The sequence below is a fragment of the Tubulanus polymorphus genome, chromosome 12, assembly GCF_964204645.1.
Source record: "Tubulanus polymorphus chromosome 12, tnTubPoly1.2, whole genome shotgun sequence".
Taxonomy (NCBI): domain Eukaryota; kingdom Metazoa; phylum Nemertea; class Palaeonemertea; order Tubulaniformes; family Tubulanidae; genus Tubulanus; species Tubulanus polymorphus.
Window position 1 is genome coordinate 5,791,781 of NC_134036.1, and position 17,850 is coordinate 5,809,630.

Consider the following 17,850-nt stretch of genomic DNA (forward strand, 5'->3'; position numbering starts at 1 on the left):
GGCATCGGCGGGTACATCGGTCCCGGTCCTGGTGGGTAGTGCGGTCCTGGTCCCGGTGCCGGTCCTGGTGGATAGTGCGGTCCTGGTCCCGGTGCCGGTCCTGGTGGATAGTTCGGTTTCTGTGATATAAACGAATCACGGTTGAAAATCTATGTTTTTTTTAAATTTTTATTATCAACATTAGTTTGATTTTCGTTATCAAAACGTTTACAGGAGGTAAGTAATCCAATTGACTTATCGGTGACACGTAGTGTACAAAATAAGGTTCATAGCAGCGCAAAACTAGTGATAGGAACCACGATTCTAAAAACGTAAATCCGTATCTTCTTTGTCAGCGCTTGATCTGCCTCGATTTTGTGTCGATTGTTTCATAGAACTTTTCAAACAGAAGAGACAATTAGGAAGAACGGTTTCACGACGCTCAATGATGCGTTCTTTGGAAAAATTAAGTCATACTTACTGGTTGCCAAGGGAAGTAGCCCGGGCCCGGTGCTGCAGGACCCGCTGAAAAAATAATAATGATAATTTTCTAATTGTGAGGCTATAGCCGTTTCTGTTTTTGTCGTAGCTGGTTTCCAGTATCTGAGACACTTTAAATCAAATACAAACACCGTGAATGAGAGATATTTTCAGTTGTGAAGACTCAAAAGGCTACGAGATGGTATTGTAAAGATCTAGGCTACATATACTGATACTGGCATTTTGGGGTGTTTACAGCAAATTAGCAATCCGTTTCAAATTTCTACTTCGTCCTACAGTAATTGCGGTTGCTTAATGCCATTCGAACAGGGCTTCGCGCAACGTATAGATTTCTATAACGTCAGTTAAGCGCAGTTTGCATTGATTTAAGCGCTATATCAAATGATCTTTCATCACGAACAAAAACGATAGTATTCAACTTACGATTGGCCGGAGCCGGTGCAGGTGCCGGTCCGTACGACGGTTTGTACGGTCCTCCGAACGGTTGGTGAATGGGACCCATTCCCCACGCTACAAATGTACAGTAAGTCTATTAATAGAAAATCGTTGAAAATAACATGGCTAAGTCAACACAACTTCACGAAAGCGAATGCATATATTCATCAATCTCGTAGTTCGTCCTCACAGAATTTTCGAGTAGGTTCGAATTCTATAAAAGTCGTGTGCTTTCGAATACAGTTTCGAAGCATTGGTAAATATGTTATTTCTATAGGCCCTATTTCTATTCGGTCAAATGGTATCGATTATTTATAGTATCTAATCTATCACTAAGTAAAGCAGTAAGCAAAACATCCGCCAGTGTATCACAAGCTTCGTTCGGGGTATCTTTCGTTTTCGTTAGGAATTATTTTCGAAATTCTAGAAGAACAATTTTTCTAGTGTATACTCACGACTGCCGCCCATGAAATCTGAAAAGTATACAAATACGGAAATGAATTTTTTTACCGCGGCGCTTGAAGTAGCGTACGAATAATGCGCATATGCAAAGCCCGTCGAACTTTTTGTCATTTTCGATGACGATGATATGCAAATCATATGCAAATATGTATGAAAATTATTCGCGCTTTAAATCGACAGGGTACTTACACGCTTGAGCGCTAGCCAACGCTAGGATTACAGCTATAACGACCTTCATCTGCGGCAATTTAGTAAAACAAGAGACATATGATGCTTTATAATACGGTTCGCATATCTATATATTATTGAACGAAGAAAGCCCGCAATCATAGGTAGAAGCAATTTAAGTGTGGTAGCAGCGTCGATACTCAAACGCTTCTAGCTATTACCATTAGAATTATTATCATTTTCGTTATTTTTTATCAATTTTTTTTCTCCATTATTTCTATTGATGTCTGGGTAAAGAAAATAATAGTAATGATAATAGCAATGATTACGATGATATAAATAATGATATAAAATCTGATAACAATGATAGTAATAATCTGGGATGATTCACTCACCTCGAGATGATTTTCCTCGCTCGATCAAACGGTTCTATCTCTCCGGTTCGGCGAGATACTAATCCTGTGCGACGGCGCGAGGTCGCGTTTTTATGGAGGTCGGACCCGTTCGCCAGGTGGCACATAATTTCATCAATGACACTTCCGAAACGACATGAATCGCTGGTTTATCGGCCATTAAAACCGTCTCGGACACCCGCTACCCGCGCGCGCACGCAAGCTCCGATGACTTATGACCCGCGCGCTCCGGTTGCGAATAGAACTAAGAAAACGTTGATCAAGCGGTTTATTTTTCTAGTGCAAAAGACATAAAAATCGGCCGCAGCACCAGCTGTGGCTATTGTTAAAATCGCTGCAAAGTTTCGTTTCAATGAAATATGCACATAAATCTGTGGTTGAATTACGTTAATGAAACTCTCAGCAATCACTTGAATCCTTCCAAACGTTAATGTAGTTTAAATAGCAATTTCGATATTGAGGGATACAAGGGGTCAGTTACTGAAAGGTTGTTTATTGTAAACCAGTGTTTAAATACCGCGGTACAGAGGTCAGTTGCTGAAAGGTTGTTTATTGTAAACCAGTGTTTGAATACCGCGGTACAGGGGTCAGTTGCTGAAAGGTTGTTTATTGTAAACCAGTGTTTGAATACCGCGGTACAGGGGTCAGTTACTGAAAGGTTGTTTATTATAAACCAGTGTTTAAATACCGCGGTACATGGGGCAGTTACTGAAAGGTTGTTTATTGTAAACCAGTATTTAGATACCGCGGTACAGGGGTCAGTTACTGGAAGGTTGTTCAATGTAAACCAGGGGTTAGATACCACAGTACAGGGGTCAGTTACTGAAAGGTTGTTTATTGTAAACCAGTGTTTAAATTCCGCGGTACAGGGACCAGTTACTGGAAGGTTGTTCAATGTAAACCAGTGGTTAAATACCACAGTACAGGGGTCAGTTACTGAAAGTTTGTTTGTGTAAATGATATATACGTGAAATGTGGGTTATAGTATTTATTTTTTTACCTTTTTCTTTGAAAAAAGGTGTGCTGATAAAAAGTCTAACACCTGACATGATAATAATTCCGTTGACATGTGTTACTGCGACCTTGATAAACCTTTCAGTTTTCGGCCGCCTATTCCATAAATTACTATTTTAATGCCAGGTCAGCAAGAAGTTTTCGCATTTATTCCAGATGCTACCGGTGGCGATTATGGCTTTCTCGGCAAACTGCATCAATCAGATTGTTCTCGGAGAAAAGTCGAGTACACGGTTTCGCAGTACCCATAAAGGGACGCTTTGGTTTGGTATACGCTCGCGTTACGCGACAGTTCCGAGAACGGCTTCGTTAGGAGGAGAGTGCCCGTTACGTGGCGGATGGAAGACAGGGCATGCAGAGTAAAGCCCCGTAAATACCCAGCTGAATAGATGAAACTATATCCGGAGAAAAGCGATTCTTCATTTTACCGCCGACATCCAATCCTTCCACTGGTGGTGGAAAACCCGGGCACGTCGCGGACGAAGTTAAACAAGTAAGTCGTACAACGAAACCGGACAATCGAAACGAATGTTCACCGGAGTGGGGCAAGGCGCTTACGTGCCGGTACTGGTATCATCGGAGCCTGGTATTCCCATCCTCCCTCTGCAGGGACTCGAACCTGATGGCATCGCTACACTCAGCCACGGCACGAACCCCTGCATCAGTAGACCGGGTGCGCAGGTACATGCGCAGCTATCCGAACGAAAACTGGCGGCACCAATCAGATTGCTCGTTGTATAATCGTTGAGGCAAATTTCAAGGAAGAACTATAAATGGGAAAACCCGGGCTAAAATAAAACGGGATTTCTGATTGGCTAAAAATCACATCATATGAACTGCGCATGTATCTGCGCACTCGGTCGATTATGGCAGGGTTTCGTGCCGTGGCTATCTCGATGCCATCAGGTTCGAATCCCTGCCGGGGGAGGATGGGTATTCCCGATGCCCGCACTAAGTTGCGGCTAACGTTGCTGATGAACGCGAATTGCCTCGCCTGGAACGGACACTCCCGGAAAGTCAACGTTGAAATCAGATCAAAAAAAGTTTCGAGGTATTCGGATGAGGAGGTGAACAATTTCTATAAGATATCGAAACTGGTCGCGATTTCGCCGGACGGGATAAGTCTAAGGGCGTAGCGGCTTTTGCAATGCGCTCAACCACTAGACCAAGTACAGCGTAATTGCATTGCATTGATGCAAGCAATGGCGAAAAAGGCAATCCCATTATCTTAATTTTAGAAAATGATTTTAAGCTTTTTTAAAGAAATGCTCGGGGGTAAATACACGGAATGGGTCTCGCAATCCGAGTTGTTACGTATTTCACAGACATTTATGAAGTGGAATCATAAGAGTCCTACATTTGCGAGTGGTTGACGTGGCCACTAGGACGGGGCGGATGATTTACAACGTTTTGAATCATAGTTTCCCGCCCAACTGAGGCAATTGTGCTAGGGAAATGTTCAAATAGGCCTAGCCGATGAATTTAGGCTGAAGAAACTAAAATCGGCTTATGACTCCGATGCAGTTTTATAAACCATGGCCACCAAATAACCGAATCACCAAATGACTAACCGGTTTTTAGAAAGCATGTCAAAGGTCAATCGTGCAGGAGTGAAAGTTCGAAATCTTTTCCTCGACCTTGAGAGTAAATGTAGAATGTCAGTAACGGAATGAACGACTGCCTAATGTACGAATACTACCGATCAAGATATTTCTAGTGAGATATTAGCACGTTCATCAAATTTGGATTGACATGGAAGGGGTAGGGGCAATCGAATGGAGAAAGCGCTACTACCTTACTGGCGTCTGTTGTCAGTATAGTTCCTGCAACATAAAAAAAAAAAAACAATAATGGCCATTTTGCAGATGTTGTAATAGACAGTAGTGTTATGATTATGGATAATCAGATTTATCACGAGTCCCCGGATATCCTAATAATGAAGGTAGTTAAAGTGAAATTTGCTCATTGAACCTTTAAAGTACTAATTGTATCGTTATATTTTGGAATTGAAATTTATTTTCATTGAAATGTTGCATTATCGGACGATATAACAAATACAGGCAAACGAAGAAAAATGTAACAGGATATAGGGGCTATTTGTTCTACACCAGGTTAACGCGGCTGCTCTACGAATCTTCTCAATATCGCGTTTAGTCGTATTGCTTTTATCCGTATTGGTCATATTTTCTAAGAATGAAGTTGCCTTGTTTGTCTTTACCTGTGTATCATTCATTACTGAGGGTAATAAGTAGGCCTACGTATATAAAGAGTGGTGGCTCAATTTAGAAAACGATTACATAGCATTCTAGTTTGCTGTAATGTATGAATTTAAATGTATATATTATAGTTTGGGGGTAATTCGGCAGTCGATTGAAACTACGTCCGAGTTTCAGTCGCTCTGTTCGTTATCCTCCGACTGTTGATTATTTCACCGACGCGCGTTCATTTGACTCTCTTTCTCGGGGCGACGGCCGCGACTGCTTCGGGGATATTTCGTCGTCGCTGTACCGAATTTCGGTCGCAAAACTTCATCCATCCGACCAGCGTCGATGGCACCATTTCGCGCCGACCACTGGAAGCTCGTTACTACCCGGAGCAGTTGTCTGACGCAAGGCTAATCGTCGCGATGCGCGATCAACTGCTGGGTGTCGATAGTCGACCGCGAACATCAACTAAATAACCAGTCCCAAATAATCGAGCTACGTCATCGGCCGGCTCAAGAACTAATGATCGAACGCGCTTTAGTTCGGTCGTAACGCAGTTCGCGGTGTCGGCCATCTTGGAACTAGGCCCGAACCACGGCGACCGCGCTCTATCCCGTGGTCGGCCATTTCCGGGCCATAGTTCCGACTAATATTGACAATCGGTTTCGTTCGGTTCGACTGTAGTCGACTAACTCCAATAACCGAAGTTCGCGCTTGCGTAACACCAGGTTACCGACAGTCGGTTCGCTCGCTGCGCGCGTTTGAAGTGCGCACTTCGGCGATCTGTTTAAGCGGCGATGTAACGTTAGCACTGCTATACGTCGTGTTAAAGCCGTGCCTCGTTACAAAATCTAATCGTCACGTCAGAATGCAAATCTTCATAGATACCTAGTCGTCGCGGTTACTTCGCTGGAGCATCTCGAAATGTCGATACGTGTGTCAATAAGAACGACTGTCTAGTTCTTTCCTGCCCCCTGTCCACCCCTTGATAAGACACATAAGACACCGTTCCGCGAGTTAATCTAATTGAGACAACAATCATAATTTTGAGATGCTCCCTCAACATTTCACCGCGTCGTGCCGAGTCGTTTGCTGTTTTGTAACAAATTTCAATCGTTACAGTTCTCGTCCTCGCTTGCCAGGGTTTGGTTGCCAGCCCGGCCGCAGAATTTTACGCCGCCGCGATTTTTTTTTTCACAAGAGAGTTTCCGCCATCTTGTTAGCAGTGCGCATGCTCCCCATTCTATTTGTAAACACGATCCACACGTGTGCACAGTGCGTTCGCGGCTATTTACCTACAACCAAAACCGCGTCAAATACCCGCAAACCCGGGCACCTTTTCTACGATTTTACATGATGAAGTAAATTTTTGAAGTTGACTCTTTTTGTCACGACGGGGTTTGCGTTGGCGAGGGCTTCAACAGTAAGCAATCGAACCCTGGCAAGCGGGGAAGACCTATTCTGCGCGTCGTCTATGCATCGTCTTTTGGGCGGGATTCGTTCTCGAGACCCGTGTCGGATAGAACCTCGTTTAGTGGTTATCGCAGTTTCCTCGAGTTTATTTCGGTGGTGGGCGAATTGCAGATGTGGTTGTCCGGCGGCGAAATGACTCCTTACATCCGACCCTATATGAACTCAATTATTTCCGATATTTTAATATTTATGTGAAATTTGTAATATTTTCTATTCGTTTAGTTCATTAGTTCATCTGGTCGTCTTTCTTGATTCGATTTTCGGGGTGAAACTATTTACTCACGTTGAAGGTATCAGAAAAATGATCGTTATATTCCTTCAATTGATAAGTTAGCAATAGCTATATAGGTTATTTAGAATAGTTTTACGGTTCCTGGTATCACTACTGAATTATGGTTGAACTGTGTACTGTGCTCGCATCCGTCATCGGATGCATTTGAACTGCGGACAGAATCATTACTATTTCGAAATAGAAAAACACCTTTTGACTTTTTGGGGTCACTAATTTCATGAACCAATATTCTTTTTCCGGATACCAGCGGAGGCTTTTATCGCTTTCTTTAATTCGCGAAGAAAACGGCAGTTCATCAAAGTTTCACGGTTAGCATTTAGCGGTGCCACTTGGGTTTAGTCGCCGCTCTCCTCGAGCGAGGGACTTCGTGGCAAAGGGATTCGCCATAATCTTGGCCCACAACGATGCGGGGTACAACCTCGTAGGTAACCCAGGTCAACGAAAAACAGAATCTCTCTTATCGACGACTACCATTCCCGATTCTAATTCATCCTCGATTAGAGTAGATATAGTCGTGCTGTATATCTGATATATCGTGTATTTCTCGTTCGTTTTCAATTATATATTATGTCCCAGCGAGGCTTCGATCCGAAATAAAAAAAAAACTGCCGAGAAAATGTCAACCTAAACGAACTAACCACTTTTTCAGTGATCGAACCTGAATTTTATTGGCATATACAGTACGAAAACTACCAGAACCAAACGCTTCCACCAGAATGGTACGACGATACAATTTCATTCTATAATCAGCTATAATATCAGATATCGCGCAATCGAGCTACATTCCGTGAATTTGCATTCCTTTTCCCGGAGATTTACACGTATTTGGTATCATTTTTTTTTCGGACGTCGTGTATCTATAAACAGATGACGGTGTTTAAACTGTATGTGAATGTAGATCTCGACTGGTTCGCGTTCTGTCTGGTTTAGTCGCATTGACAAGTGAACGACAGCGCCTCTGGCGGTCCTGCCAGCAAGCTCGTTCCTTTGAATTGAAGGAACATGACGTCACCCTCGGCTTCGACTCCCGGGATTGGTGGGGCCTGTTGGCCGCATTCCCACTGGCTCCAGTCGGCCGGGTCATTGGTTTCTTTCACTTTATGTCGGAAACCCTCTTCACAGTCTCCATTAGCGTCTTCAGCGTTAGCATTGATGGCTGTAAACTCGGCCTTTACCTTCTGCAAGAAAATAGAATCAGTGGACGGGCGATGAGTTAGAGATACTTAATGTCAGAGGTTCAGAGAACCCTATGTGTCTGTTCTGCTCGCTGTTCTCCCGCTACAGCTGTGAGGAGAGAGGGTTCACCGAGAACCTATTACGTCTGTTCTACTCGCTGCTCTCCCGCTACAGCTGTGAGGAGAGAGGGTTCACCGAGAACCTATTGCGACTGTTCTACTCGCTGCTCTCCCGCTACAGCTGTAAGGAGAGAGGGTTCACCGAGGACCTATTGTGTTAATTCTTTCTGCTATTCAGTTACTCCTCGCATGAGATGACAAACTTCTTTTCTATGGATACATATGAATTCAAGACGGTATAAACCTTACCTGGTCTTCTTTGGGACAAACCAATGTGAATGTCGTGGTTTTACCCACGGCGGCGGTCCACAATAGAGGGTTGGCACCTGACATGGTTCCTTCTGGACATTCTAACACTAGTCCCGGTAGTGGGTGCGCTGCATAAGATAGAATATACAGATATTTGTTCCGGTAATACCCACGCGGAATTATTTGGGGAATATAAAATCACCGCGTAAATTCGAACTGATCTGGGTATACTGTATCCTTCAGACAGCCTTTATCGGCAAGGCGCTCAGCAATGCTACGATCGTCGATGCCTCAATGGGGGTCTGATTTTACTTTTTACTGTATTTCATGACCGTTACACACAATGTTTTTAAGTTGTGAAAAAAAAATGAATTGGTTACCGTTAATATCGACGAGGTATCTTGGTCGACTCTATTAGACGAAACGTGTTTATATATTCTACTTACGGCAGTGCGCGTGCGGCGGTTCACATCCCGGGGTTTTCGGATACTTTTTGCAAACGTACGGCGACGGTTTGTACGGGCGTGGCGGGTACGGTCCCGGCATCGGTCCCGGCATCGGTCCCGGTCCCGGAGGGTAGTTCGGTCCTGGTGGATAGTTCGGTTTCTATAATACAATCGAATCGTGAGTGAGCTCAATGTCTATGCGTGTATAAGATTTCGAGCTCGACCCGCACGATTGTGATTATACTAATTATTGTTATTTGTATTATTATGATCATTTTCAATAATTTTATCCGGCGAGATAGTGAAATCCGACAGATTTTGGCGTAGTCACCTAACGACCTAATTGTACACTAGATGGCGAACTAATCGAAAGGTCGACACTCAAGCAGCACGTGCTTTTGGTCTGTCTAACAGTCGTTGAGATGCTCAAACACTGACAGATTGCGATACCTATAGAAATTTTTTTGGAAAAATTGCAAAAAATCCCCAGATCTAAATACCACGAAGGGGTTTTAACGTAACGTAAGAATTAGAATCGTGATTGAATCACGTAGTATACGAAATAAGCCTAATCAGCGCAAAACCAGTGATAAATGCGTGGTTTCCAAAAAAAGATGAATCGTCATCTTGTCAGCGAGTGATCTACCTCGATTAAGCGTCGATTAGTACGGACAGCATTACAGCAGTAAAGAAAAGTAGAGCAACGCCACGGCGCTTACGAATACCAGTCTGACTGTATCGCATTGCTCACAACCACGATACCATTATCTAGTAAGCGCTTATATCGTGTTACTGTCTTTGTTTGCTAAAAATGAGTATGAAATGCATTTTAGGTATTTTCTGGCGAAATCTATTGTTTGCGTAATATTTAAGAGGGTCTAATCATCAATGAGTGAACAGATTGATAGGTGGTCGAGTTCTCCTTAAATCATCTTGGATCCGCCCCAGGTTGTGTGGATATACAGAGAGATTGTGGGGTGTGGTTTTCGAAGATGAATACGCCTTATTAATTTCTGGGGGTCGGTTCCTCAGTTGAGACTTTAAGTCCAAAAATGGTCTTAAATTTTAAGACTGGTCTTAAGTTGTTAGATTGTTTATAGAACTAACATGGTCTTAAATTGGTCTTAAGTCTAAGCCATGACTATTAAACCGGCCCCTGAGGGTTAAAGAATTGCCTTCTGGGCGCTAATTCGATTATTACGGGGTTCCAAACCGAGGGGAATATAAGCGCAATCATTGCGTCGGTATAAAGCGAGAACAGTGTATGGAATGAGTGGTTGCGAGTGATACGATACAGTCAAACCCTGGAAATTCGTTCTTGAGAAAAAACAGTCATACTTACCGTGTGCCACGGGAAGTAGCCGTGGCCCGGTGCTGCATGACCCGCTGAAATAAAAAAAGAACAAAATCGTTATTACATTTTTATGATAAGGCTATTATCATTCAGTTTTCCGCGAGTTGGTACGTGTATTGTCGTGCAGTGGAAATCCTATCTGCAGCCAGGACTGACTACCCACAATATGAAAAGTTTTCGCCGTAGCCTGTGTTCAGTTCTTTGTCCGTGATATTTTCAGTCGACATTGTCAACTTCAAACCCCACAAATGAGTCATCTACTCAGTTGCCAAGAATCAAAACTACAGGTGAGGTCGTCATTGAAGTCCTGGGTACAGATGTTGAAACCTGCATATGTAGATGTATACAGCCAATCGGCCATATATGCAACAAATTATAACCTCGTCTAAAGTGACTGCAGTGGCTTGATACCGTTCGTAAATTGCTTCGCGCGTCGTGTCGATTTCTATCGCGTCGGTAAAGCGCGTTTTGCATCGATTTAAGCGCGATGTAGAATGCATTTTATTTACTAACAAAAAAAAACTTACGATTCGCCGGTGCCGGTGCAGGTGCCGCTCCGTACGACGGATTGTACGGTGCTCCGAACTGTTGGTGCATCGGACCCATCATTCCCCACGCTGGAAAAATCGAAAGGAAATCTTTCAATACAAAATCGTCGAAATAAAACAGGCTAAGCCGACGGGAAGTAGCGCGATAGCAATTGAATGAGATGTCGATCGAATTTTCCTCGGCTTTAAACGAATTCATGATAAGTAAATGGATTTGGATTGTGATAAATTGTTAACCGAATGAAAGCACTCCGCGCGCTAAATTCAAGATATACTAATAAATATCTCCGTTTCTCAAATTTTGGCATCGATATCTATTCGTCAATCTTGCAGCTTGAACATTACGGACTTAACGAGTCGGCTTGAATTTCATAGAAGTATCGTAGTCGAGTGCTTTTTCAATTTGTCGAAGCGTTTATAGTACAGCACTTCAGTTCTATAAGCCTAATTTCGTTTCAATCTTTTATCAATTATATCGACTGGAATCTTTGACAAACTACCCCTCAGCGCTTCGTTCGAGAATACGAATTACTGTTCGAAAATGTTCCGAGGGATTCGTTCTTGGTGTATACTTACGACTTCCACCCATGAAATCTGAAGAAAAAAACAAATAAGGAAATTATTTCTATTTCTCTAGTAAAGGCTGCGTCCTTTCCGCGGTATTTGAAGTATTGTGCGAATTACGCTCAAATCTAAATACAACAGCATCGGCTTTTTCCGATAATGATATGCAAATTGTATGCAAATTCTTCACGCTTTAGAAAAGAAAAACAGTACTCACACGCTTGAGCGCTTGCCAGTGCTAGGATTACAGCTATGACGACCTTCATCTGTGGTCATCGTGGCGATTTAGAAGGAGATTAGAGAAAAAAGAGACATGACAACATGTTTCAATTACGAGCAATTATTTCCAGATGAAGGAGGTGAATGAATTGCTCCTAATCATCAGTAGAAGCTATGCAAGTGTGATACCATTTACACTCTAATGCTACTATTAGCTATTATCACTATAACTATTACTTCTACTATCATTATTTTGATTATCATTATTACCATTATCATTATTATTTTTATGCATTATTATTATTATTAATATTATTATTATCATTATAATCATTATTATTATTATTATTATTATTATTATTATTATTATTATTATTATTATTATTGTTATTATTATTATTATTATTATTATCATTATTATTATTATTATCATTATTATTGTCATTATTATTATTATTATTATTATTATTATCATTATTATTATTATAATCATTGATTATCACTCACCTCGAGATGATTTTCTTGCCCGAATCTAGATCAAACGGTTCTATCTCTCCGGTTCGGCGAGATATTAATCCTTAGTGACGGTGCCAGGTCTGGCGCGATGGGGTTTTATCCTGTGCGGATCTGTTCGCCAGGTGGCACATATTTTCATCGCTGACACGTCCGAAGCGAAATGAATCGTCGGTTTATCGGCGATTAAAACCGTCTCGGCCACCCGCTACCCATCGTGCTCACGCACACAAGCTCCGATGACTTATGACCCAGGCGCTCTGGTTACGAACAGAACTAGAAAAGATGATCTAACGATTTGTTTTTCTATTGTAAAGGACATAAAAATCGGCCGCAGCACCAGCTGTGGCTGTTGTTAAAATCGCTGCAAAGTTTCATTTCAATGAAATATGCACATAAATCTGTGGTTGAATTACGTTCATGAAACTCGAAATAGTTCAATACGTAAAGTCAGTTACTGAGGGACTGTGTAATGTAAACCAGTGTTTAAATACCACGGCACAGGGGTCAGTTACTGAAAGGTTGTTTAATGTAAACCAGTGTTGAAATACCGCGGTGCAGGGGTCAGTTACTATGAGGTTGTTTAATGTAAACCTGTGTTCAAATACCGCGGTACAGGGGTCAGTTATTGAAAGGTTGTTTAATGTAAACCAGTGTTTAGATACCGCGTTACAGGGGTCAGTTACTGAAAGGTTGTTTGATAAAAACCAGTGTTTAAATACCGCGGTACATGGGTCAGTTACTGAAAGGTTGCTTAATGTGAACCAGTGTTTAAATACCACGGTACCGGGGTCAGTTACTGAAAGGTTGTTTAATGTAAACCAGTGTTTAAATACCGCGGTACAAGGGTCAGTTACAGAAAGGTTGTTTAATGTAAACCAGTGTTTAAATACCGCGGTACAGGGGTCAGTTACAGAAAGGTTGTTTAATGTAAACCAGTGTTTAAATACCGCGGTACAGGGGTCAGTTACTGAAAGATTGTTTAATGTAAACCAGTGTTTAAATACCGCGGTACAGGGGTCAGTTACAGAAAGGTTGTTTAATGTAAACCAGTGTTTAAATACCGCGGTACAGAGGTCAGTTACTGAAAGATTGTTTAATGTAAACCAGTGTTTAAATACCACGGTACAGGGGTCAGTTACTGAAAGATTGTTTAATGTAAACCAGTGTTTGATACCGCGGTACAGGGGTCAGTTACTGAAAGATTGTTTAATGTAAACCAGTGTTTAAATACTGCGGTATAGGGGTCAGTTACTGAAAAATTTCTTCATACTTTTCAACGGCCGAACGTCGGCCACGTAAATAAAATGAATCATTTCAAAACGATAGTAAAGCACCTACAGCTATTCATGTACCGGTTAAAGCGTTTCGGTAATCGCAAAACCGTCCATTACGTGCGCGGTTATGTGGTCTTACGTCGGCACATTGCAACACGCCAGGTGTCCGTAATGGCCGATGATAAAGTATATCTATTCAAATACGGTTGACGTCCGGCCCCTCACGCGCAGCCGGTCACGCTGCCTGTATAAATCACGAAAAGGCAAGCATATCCGGGAAACGGCACCGTTGCAGTCCTACGTCGTGTTATATAGCGGCGTGGTTGCGTAGGCGTTTGGCGATGGCTTCCATCTCGGCCAGTCGTGTAACATTCGACGAGTAGCTCAGCGGTACACTGTTGCATCGTGGCTGAGTGACAAGCAGGTTTCTAGCGGTACCTCGAAAACCGTGCTCCCGTCGTTTATAGTTTCGATGACCGATCCGAATAGATTAGATAGCGTTGATTTTTAACTAAGATACCAAGATCCGAACGGCGTAAACCGCTAGCCCACCAAAAGAGTAGGAAAAGGGTAACGATTTTCGGCTTCGATTAGGGTTCAGGTTGTGGGCTGTAGGTAAAACCTATTGGCTCTAGGTATCTGAGTCCAGCAGCACAGGGTTCGTCCATAAGGGCAAAATAACGTTTACACGAATAACGTCTGCCACATATCCAATTCCTTTTAAATGACTCAGTTTTTGTCATGTTACGCTACCACTGGAAATGTTCGGATGAATTTCGATCGAATTGTCGAATTAATCCGGGGGCGTCGTCGTTTGTTTGTTGGTTTGTTTGTTTTTTTGTTGGCTTTACGTCACTTGGTTGGTTTCCCGAGACTAACCCGATTGGATTGTTTATTTAACGACGGGACGGCCTTACACGCGTTGCCCGTACACTGTAAGCAGTCAGCAGGACTCGAACCCACTTGTCATTCAGCACTGCTAGTGGATGTTGCAGCATCACGCCTTATCCACTGAGCTAACGAGGCCGCTGTAAAGCACACTAGCGACACCTGGCGGATCATGTTCGCTTGCCGTAAGCGGAACCCTCGATTGCCACAGTCGAACGTGACGAGTCGACGAAACAGCGTTTAAAAAACCTGACGTTTCTTGCGTTATCAAAGTTTTGGTAGACGAATATTCGAAAAAACTGATCGATAATTCGTCTTTGAAAATAGTGCATACACAATCGAGTAAAATCGAAAGTTCACTCGGAACTCTATGTAGAAATGTATATAGGAAGTATAGGGCCATCGATACTGGAATCGTAGGTTCCTGAAATATTTAGATCGCGTTTCGAGTACTCACTTGTGTCTCAGCGACGCGCTCTCCGAAGCTCAGGTCCTGGAACACGACCTACGCACAATCATCTCGAGATGATTGCCCGCAGACACGACGCACGGGGACGAAAACCAAAATCATATACAAACAAACGAATATCGTCTACGGCGAATAAACGACCTTTATTTCACAAATGATTATGCGCTTTTCTTTTCCAAGCGATACGACTTTTTAAACTATCTAATTATATTCAAATATGTAAATAGCAAACGGGGTTTTCGCGGGTCGGGCGGGCGTTCGATGTGCGTCGGAATGGTCGCCCGACCGCTTATGGCTCCGCTGTTCGGCATCTAGACGCATTCGACTTTGTATTTAAGAGCTTCGGGCGGTCCGCTCGGCGCGGTGGTACCGGTGACTCGAACCTGCAACAGTTCGCCCTCGGACGTGAACGTGTCCTTGTCTCCCGGTGTGCCACACACCAAAGCGCTGTAGTCGGCGTCCTCGTTGTTGCCCTTGATGTTGATTTGGAAGCCGTCAGCGCACGAGCTGTCCGTGTTGAAGAAATAATCGTCGATCGTGATTTTCACTTTCTGCAATATCGAATAACGAAACGAGCGATGCATTGGGATAAAGCGCATAGGGAGGTCGGTTATACGGAAATAGTGTCTATCCGGCCTTCGTCGAAATAGAAATGGGATCAGGTTATCATTTTTGTATCAGTTCTGTCCCGCGATGCCGTCAGGTTCGAATCCCTCGCGGCGCCATCGGGTTCAAGCCCCGGTCGCGGCGGTGTTTCTGTTCGACGACGCGGTCAACCTACCTTACCAGCCTCGCACGAGTAATAAGTGGTGGTGTCGACTTTGTTTTCGATGTCGCCGTAGATGACGGCTACGTCGGTGGCCGCTGTGGTCGCGTATTTGATGGTACCTTCAGGTAATCTTGCTGAATGCGAAATAGAAGAAAATAAGTCTACATTTGTTCTATATCAATGGTTATGATAATAATAATAATTTATAACAATAATAACAATAATAATATAATAACAATTATTATTATTATTATTATTCTTATCATAATAACAATAATAATAATAATAACAACGATATTGATAATTATCACGATAATGCGATTTTAATAGCGCTCAATCCAGCCAGAATGCTCAGAGCGCTTTACATGTCAATAAATAACACCTCAAAAAGATAGCATTTCACCCGCTTCAGTGCGTCTACACTGCAGTGGGGTATATAAATCGGTGAAGGACCGCGCTAGTGCGCCGCATTGCAGTGTATCCATGTTATTCGTGATAAGTTTTTAAGTCTATTTAAAACATGGCAGCTTCTGCCGGTCGTAGTGAAATACTAGCAACTAACGATACACCGCACCGCGGCGTAGACGCACTACAGCAGTATTCCCGTTACACAACTAAATGGGGAAAAATCTTTTTAACCCTCTAGTGCTTCAGCCCTTATGTATAATATTTCCTATGTTTTCTGCATACTCTCGCCGCATAAATACAACAGAATTCAGTAGCAGTTTCGAAAAATTTGAGAAAAAAATTTTCTTCATATTTCAATGAACGTAATGTGGACATCAGGCTATAGAGCCTGGTTCTAAAGTTTCAATTCATGACCACAATACCTGGACGCCATCTATCATGAAAACTATGTACTAAGTGTCAACTTCTGTGGGCATCAGGCTTTCCGGGCAATTTTTTAGATTCCTTATATAACTTGCAAGTCAGCTATGATTGGATTAAGTTTGTCCGCGTGCGTTTCCAGCACTTTTGGGTATCGGTTAGTCAGCACTGATGGAACTGATTGCTAACGAAGGCTGACAAAGCTTGTCCGACAATTTTTGGGCACTATTGGAAAATTCGCGGCCACTATGAGTAATATTATAAAGGAGCAACTAATGAAACTTGATGAGCTGTTTGAAGTGCGTGAGGTGGACAGTTGAGTGTTGACGAGTTCGATAAATATGCGAAGGTGATTAATTGTTAAATGATAGACATTAATAGACTATAGACGAATGTATGAATACGCCCACGCTTGGAGTGGGAGCTTTCACCAGGTTCATCAGGTGAATGAGTGATGAAAATAATATAAATGCGGGTACTTGAAGTAAGCTAGTTTATCCACGAAGCACAATCCGCCTAGTTTTGATAGTAATATTCCGCTTAGACTGTTACCGGTATCAACTTAACCGCAGTAAGAGACAGTGCCTACTGTATTTCACAAACTCTTACTCAGTATTTGATACCAACTCGGGGTAGAATTTTACCGGTATCAACTTTACCGCAGTGAGAGACAGAGTCTACCGTATTTCACAAACTCTCACTCAGTATTTGACACCAACTCGGGGTAGAATTTTACCGGTATCAACTTTACCGCAGTAAGAGACAGAGCCTACTGTATTTCACAAACTCTTACTCAGTATTTGACAGCAACTCGGGGTATAATTTTACCGGTATCAACTTTACCGCAGTTTAAGACAGAGTCTACTGTATTTCACAAACTCTTACTCAGTATTTGACACCAACTTTTGGGTAGAATTTTACCGATCTGACTTTTGACCGCAGCAAAAGATGCAGACAAGGTCTATTTCCATTGCTCGGATTGCTCGCCATACTTACGGCATTTCTTCTCCGGTTCCGGTTTCGGGCAGTTCGGATGGTTAGGGTACCGTTGACAGACCCACGGAGCGACCGGGTACGTACTCGGCGGATATGGGTGAGGTTGGTAGGGTTGCTGCTGCTGCGGGTACTGGTAGAACTGCGATGGCGGCTGCGGCTGCGGCTGCGGCTGTTGTCCGTAGGGTGGCCACATTTGTTGATACGGCATTTGAGACTGAAAATACACACAGAATCGATACGCTATTCGTCTATACTTGTTCGAAGACGCTAAATCCAATATAGCACTATTATGAGGGGATTACGAACGAAATTATATTTTTCACAACTTTTTCGAAAACCGGGCTTTTGCTCGGTGAAGGGGACATTTTTGGACTCGATTTTATTACTTAGTACTTACTCCCGGGTATGCTGGATGCGTGTGAGCTGGATCTGTTGACTGTATAATGAGAAAAGTATTTGATAGCCATCACAATGTTTGGTTATATTAACGACCC

The 17,850-nt window shown here is 42.8% G+C and overlaps 2 protein-coding genes and 1 long non-coding RNA gene across 3 annotated transcripts; all 3 read right to left on the reverse strand.

Moving 5' to 3' along the window:
• Window positions 1-341: 341 nt before the first annotated feature.
• On the reverse strand, window positions 342-973 carry LOC141913939 (uncharacterized). Its single transcript, XR_012620675.1, has 3 exons — window positions 904-973; window positions 461-504; window positions 342-376 (listed from the first exon to the last, which is right to left on the reverse strand). It is a non-coding gene; the product is annotated as an uncharacterized LOC141913939 (long non-coding RNA).
• Window positions 974-7,867: 6,894 nt separating this feature from the next.
• LOC141914223 (uncharacterized) lies at window positions 7,868-11,663 on the reverse strand. The gene is made up of 7 exons (XM_074805490.1): window positions 11,615-11,663; window positions 11,410-11,427; window positions 10,813-10,902; window positions 10,274-10,317; window positions 8,932-9,091; window positions 8,486-8,613; window positions 7,868-8,119 (listed from the first exon to the last, which is right to left on the reverse strand). The coding sequence occupies exons 1-7, from the start codon at window positions 11,661-11,663 to the stop codon at window positions 7,868-7,870; spliced, it is 741 nt and encodes a 246-aa protein (XP_074661591.1).
• A 3,411-nt stretch (window positions 11,664-15,074) lies between these two features.
• Window positions 15,075-16,017, reverse strand: LOC141914224 (uncharacterized). Its single transcript, XM_074805491.1, has 3 exons — window positions 15,936-16,017; window positions 15,545-15,666; window positions 15,075-15,314 (listed from the first exon to the last, which is right to left on the reverse strand). Exons 1-3 carry the CDS (start codon window positions 16,015-16,017, stop codon window positions 15,075-15,077), a joined length of 444 nt encoding a protein of 147 aa, XP_074661592.1.
• Window positions 16,018-17,850: the final 1,833 nt, after the last annotated feature.

What these genes read in the sequence shown, in the direction of transcription:
- LOC141914223 (XM_074805490.1), bottom strand. Translation starts at nt 11,663, where the DNA reads ATGAAGGTCGTCATAGCTGTAATCCTAGCACTGGCAAGCGCTCAAGCG. An exon ending in TGCACCGGCACCGGCGAATC is followed by an intron (nt 10,318 to 10,812) that starts GTAAGTTTTTTT and finishes TTTTTATTTCAG; the next exon opens with CGGGTCATGCAGCACCGGGC. An exon ending in TTTGTCCCAAAGAAGACCAG is followed by an intron (nt 8,120 to 8,485) that starts GTAAGGTTTATA and finishes ATTTTCTTGCAG; the next exon opens with AAGGTAAAGGCCGAGTTTAC.
- LOC141914224 (XM_074805491.1), bottom strand. Translation starts at nt 16,017, where the DNA reads ATGGATACACTGCAATGCGGCGCACTAGCGCGGTCCTTCACCGATTTA. An exon ending in GTGTAGACGCACTGAAGCGG is followed by an intron (nt 15,667 to 15,935) that starts GTGAAATGCTAT and finishes TTTCGCATTCAG; the next exon opens with CAAGATTACCTGAAGGTACC. An exon ending in ACTCGTGCGAGGCTGGTAAG is followed by an intron (nt 15,315 to 15,544) that starts GTAGGTTGACCG and finishes TCGATATTGCAG; the next exon opens with AAAGTGAAAATCACGATCGA.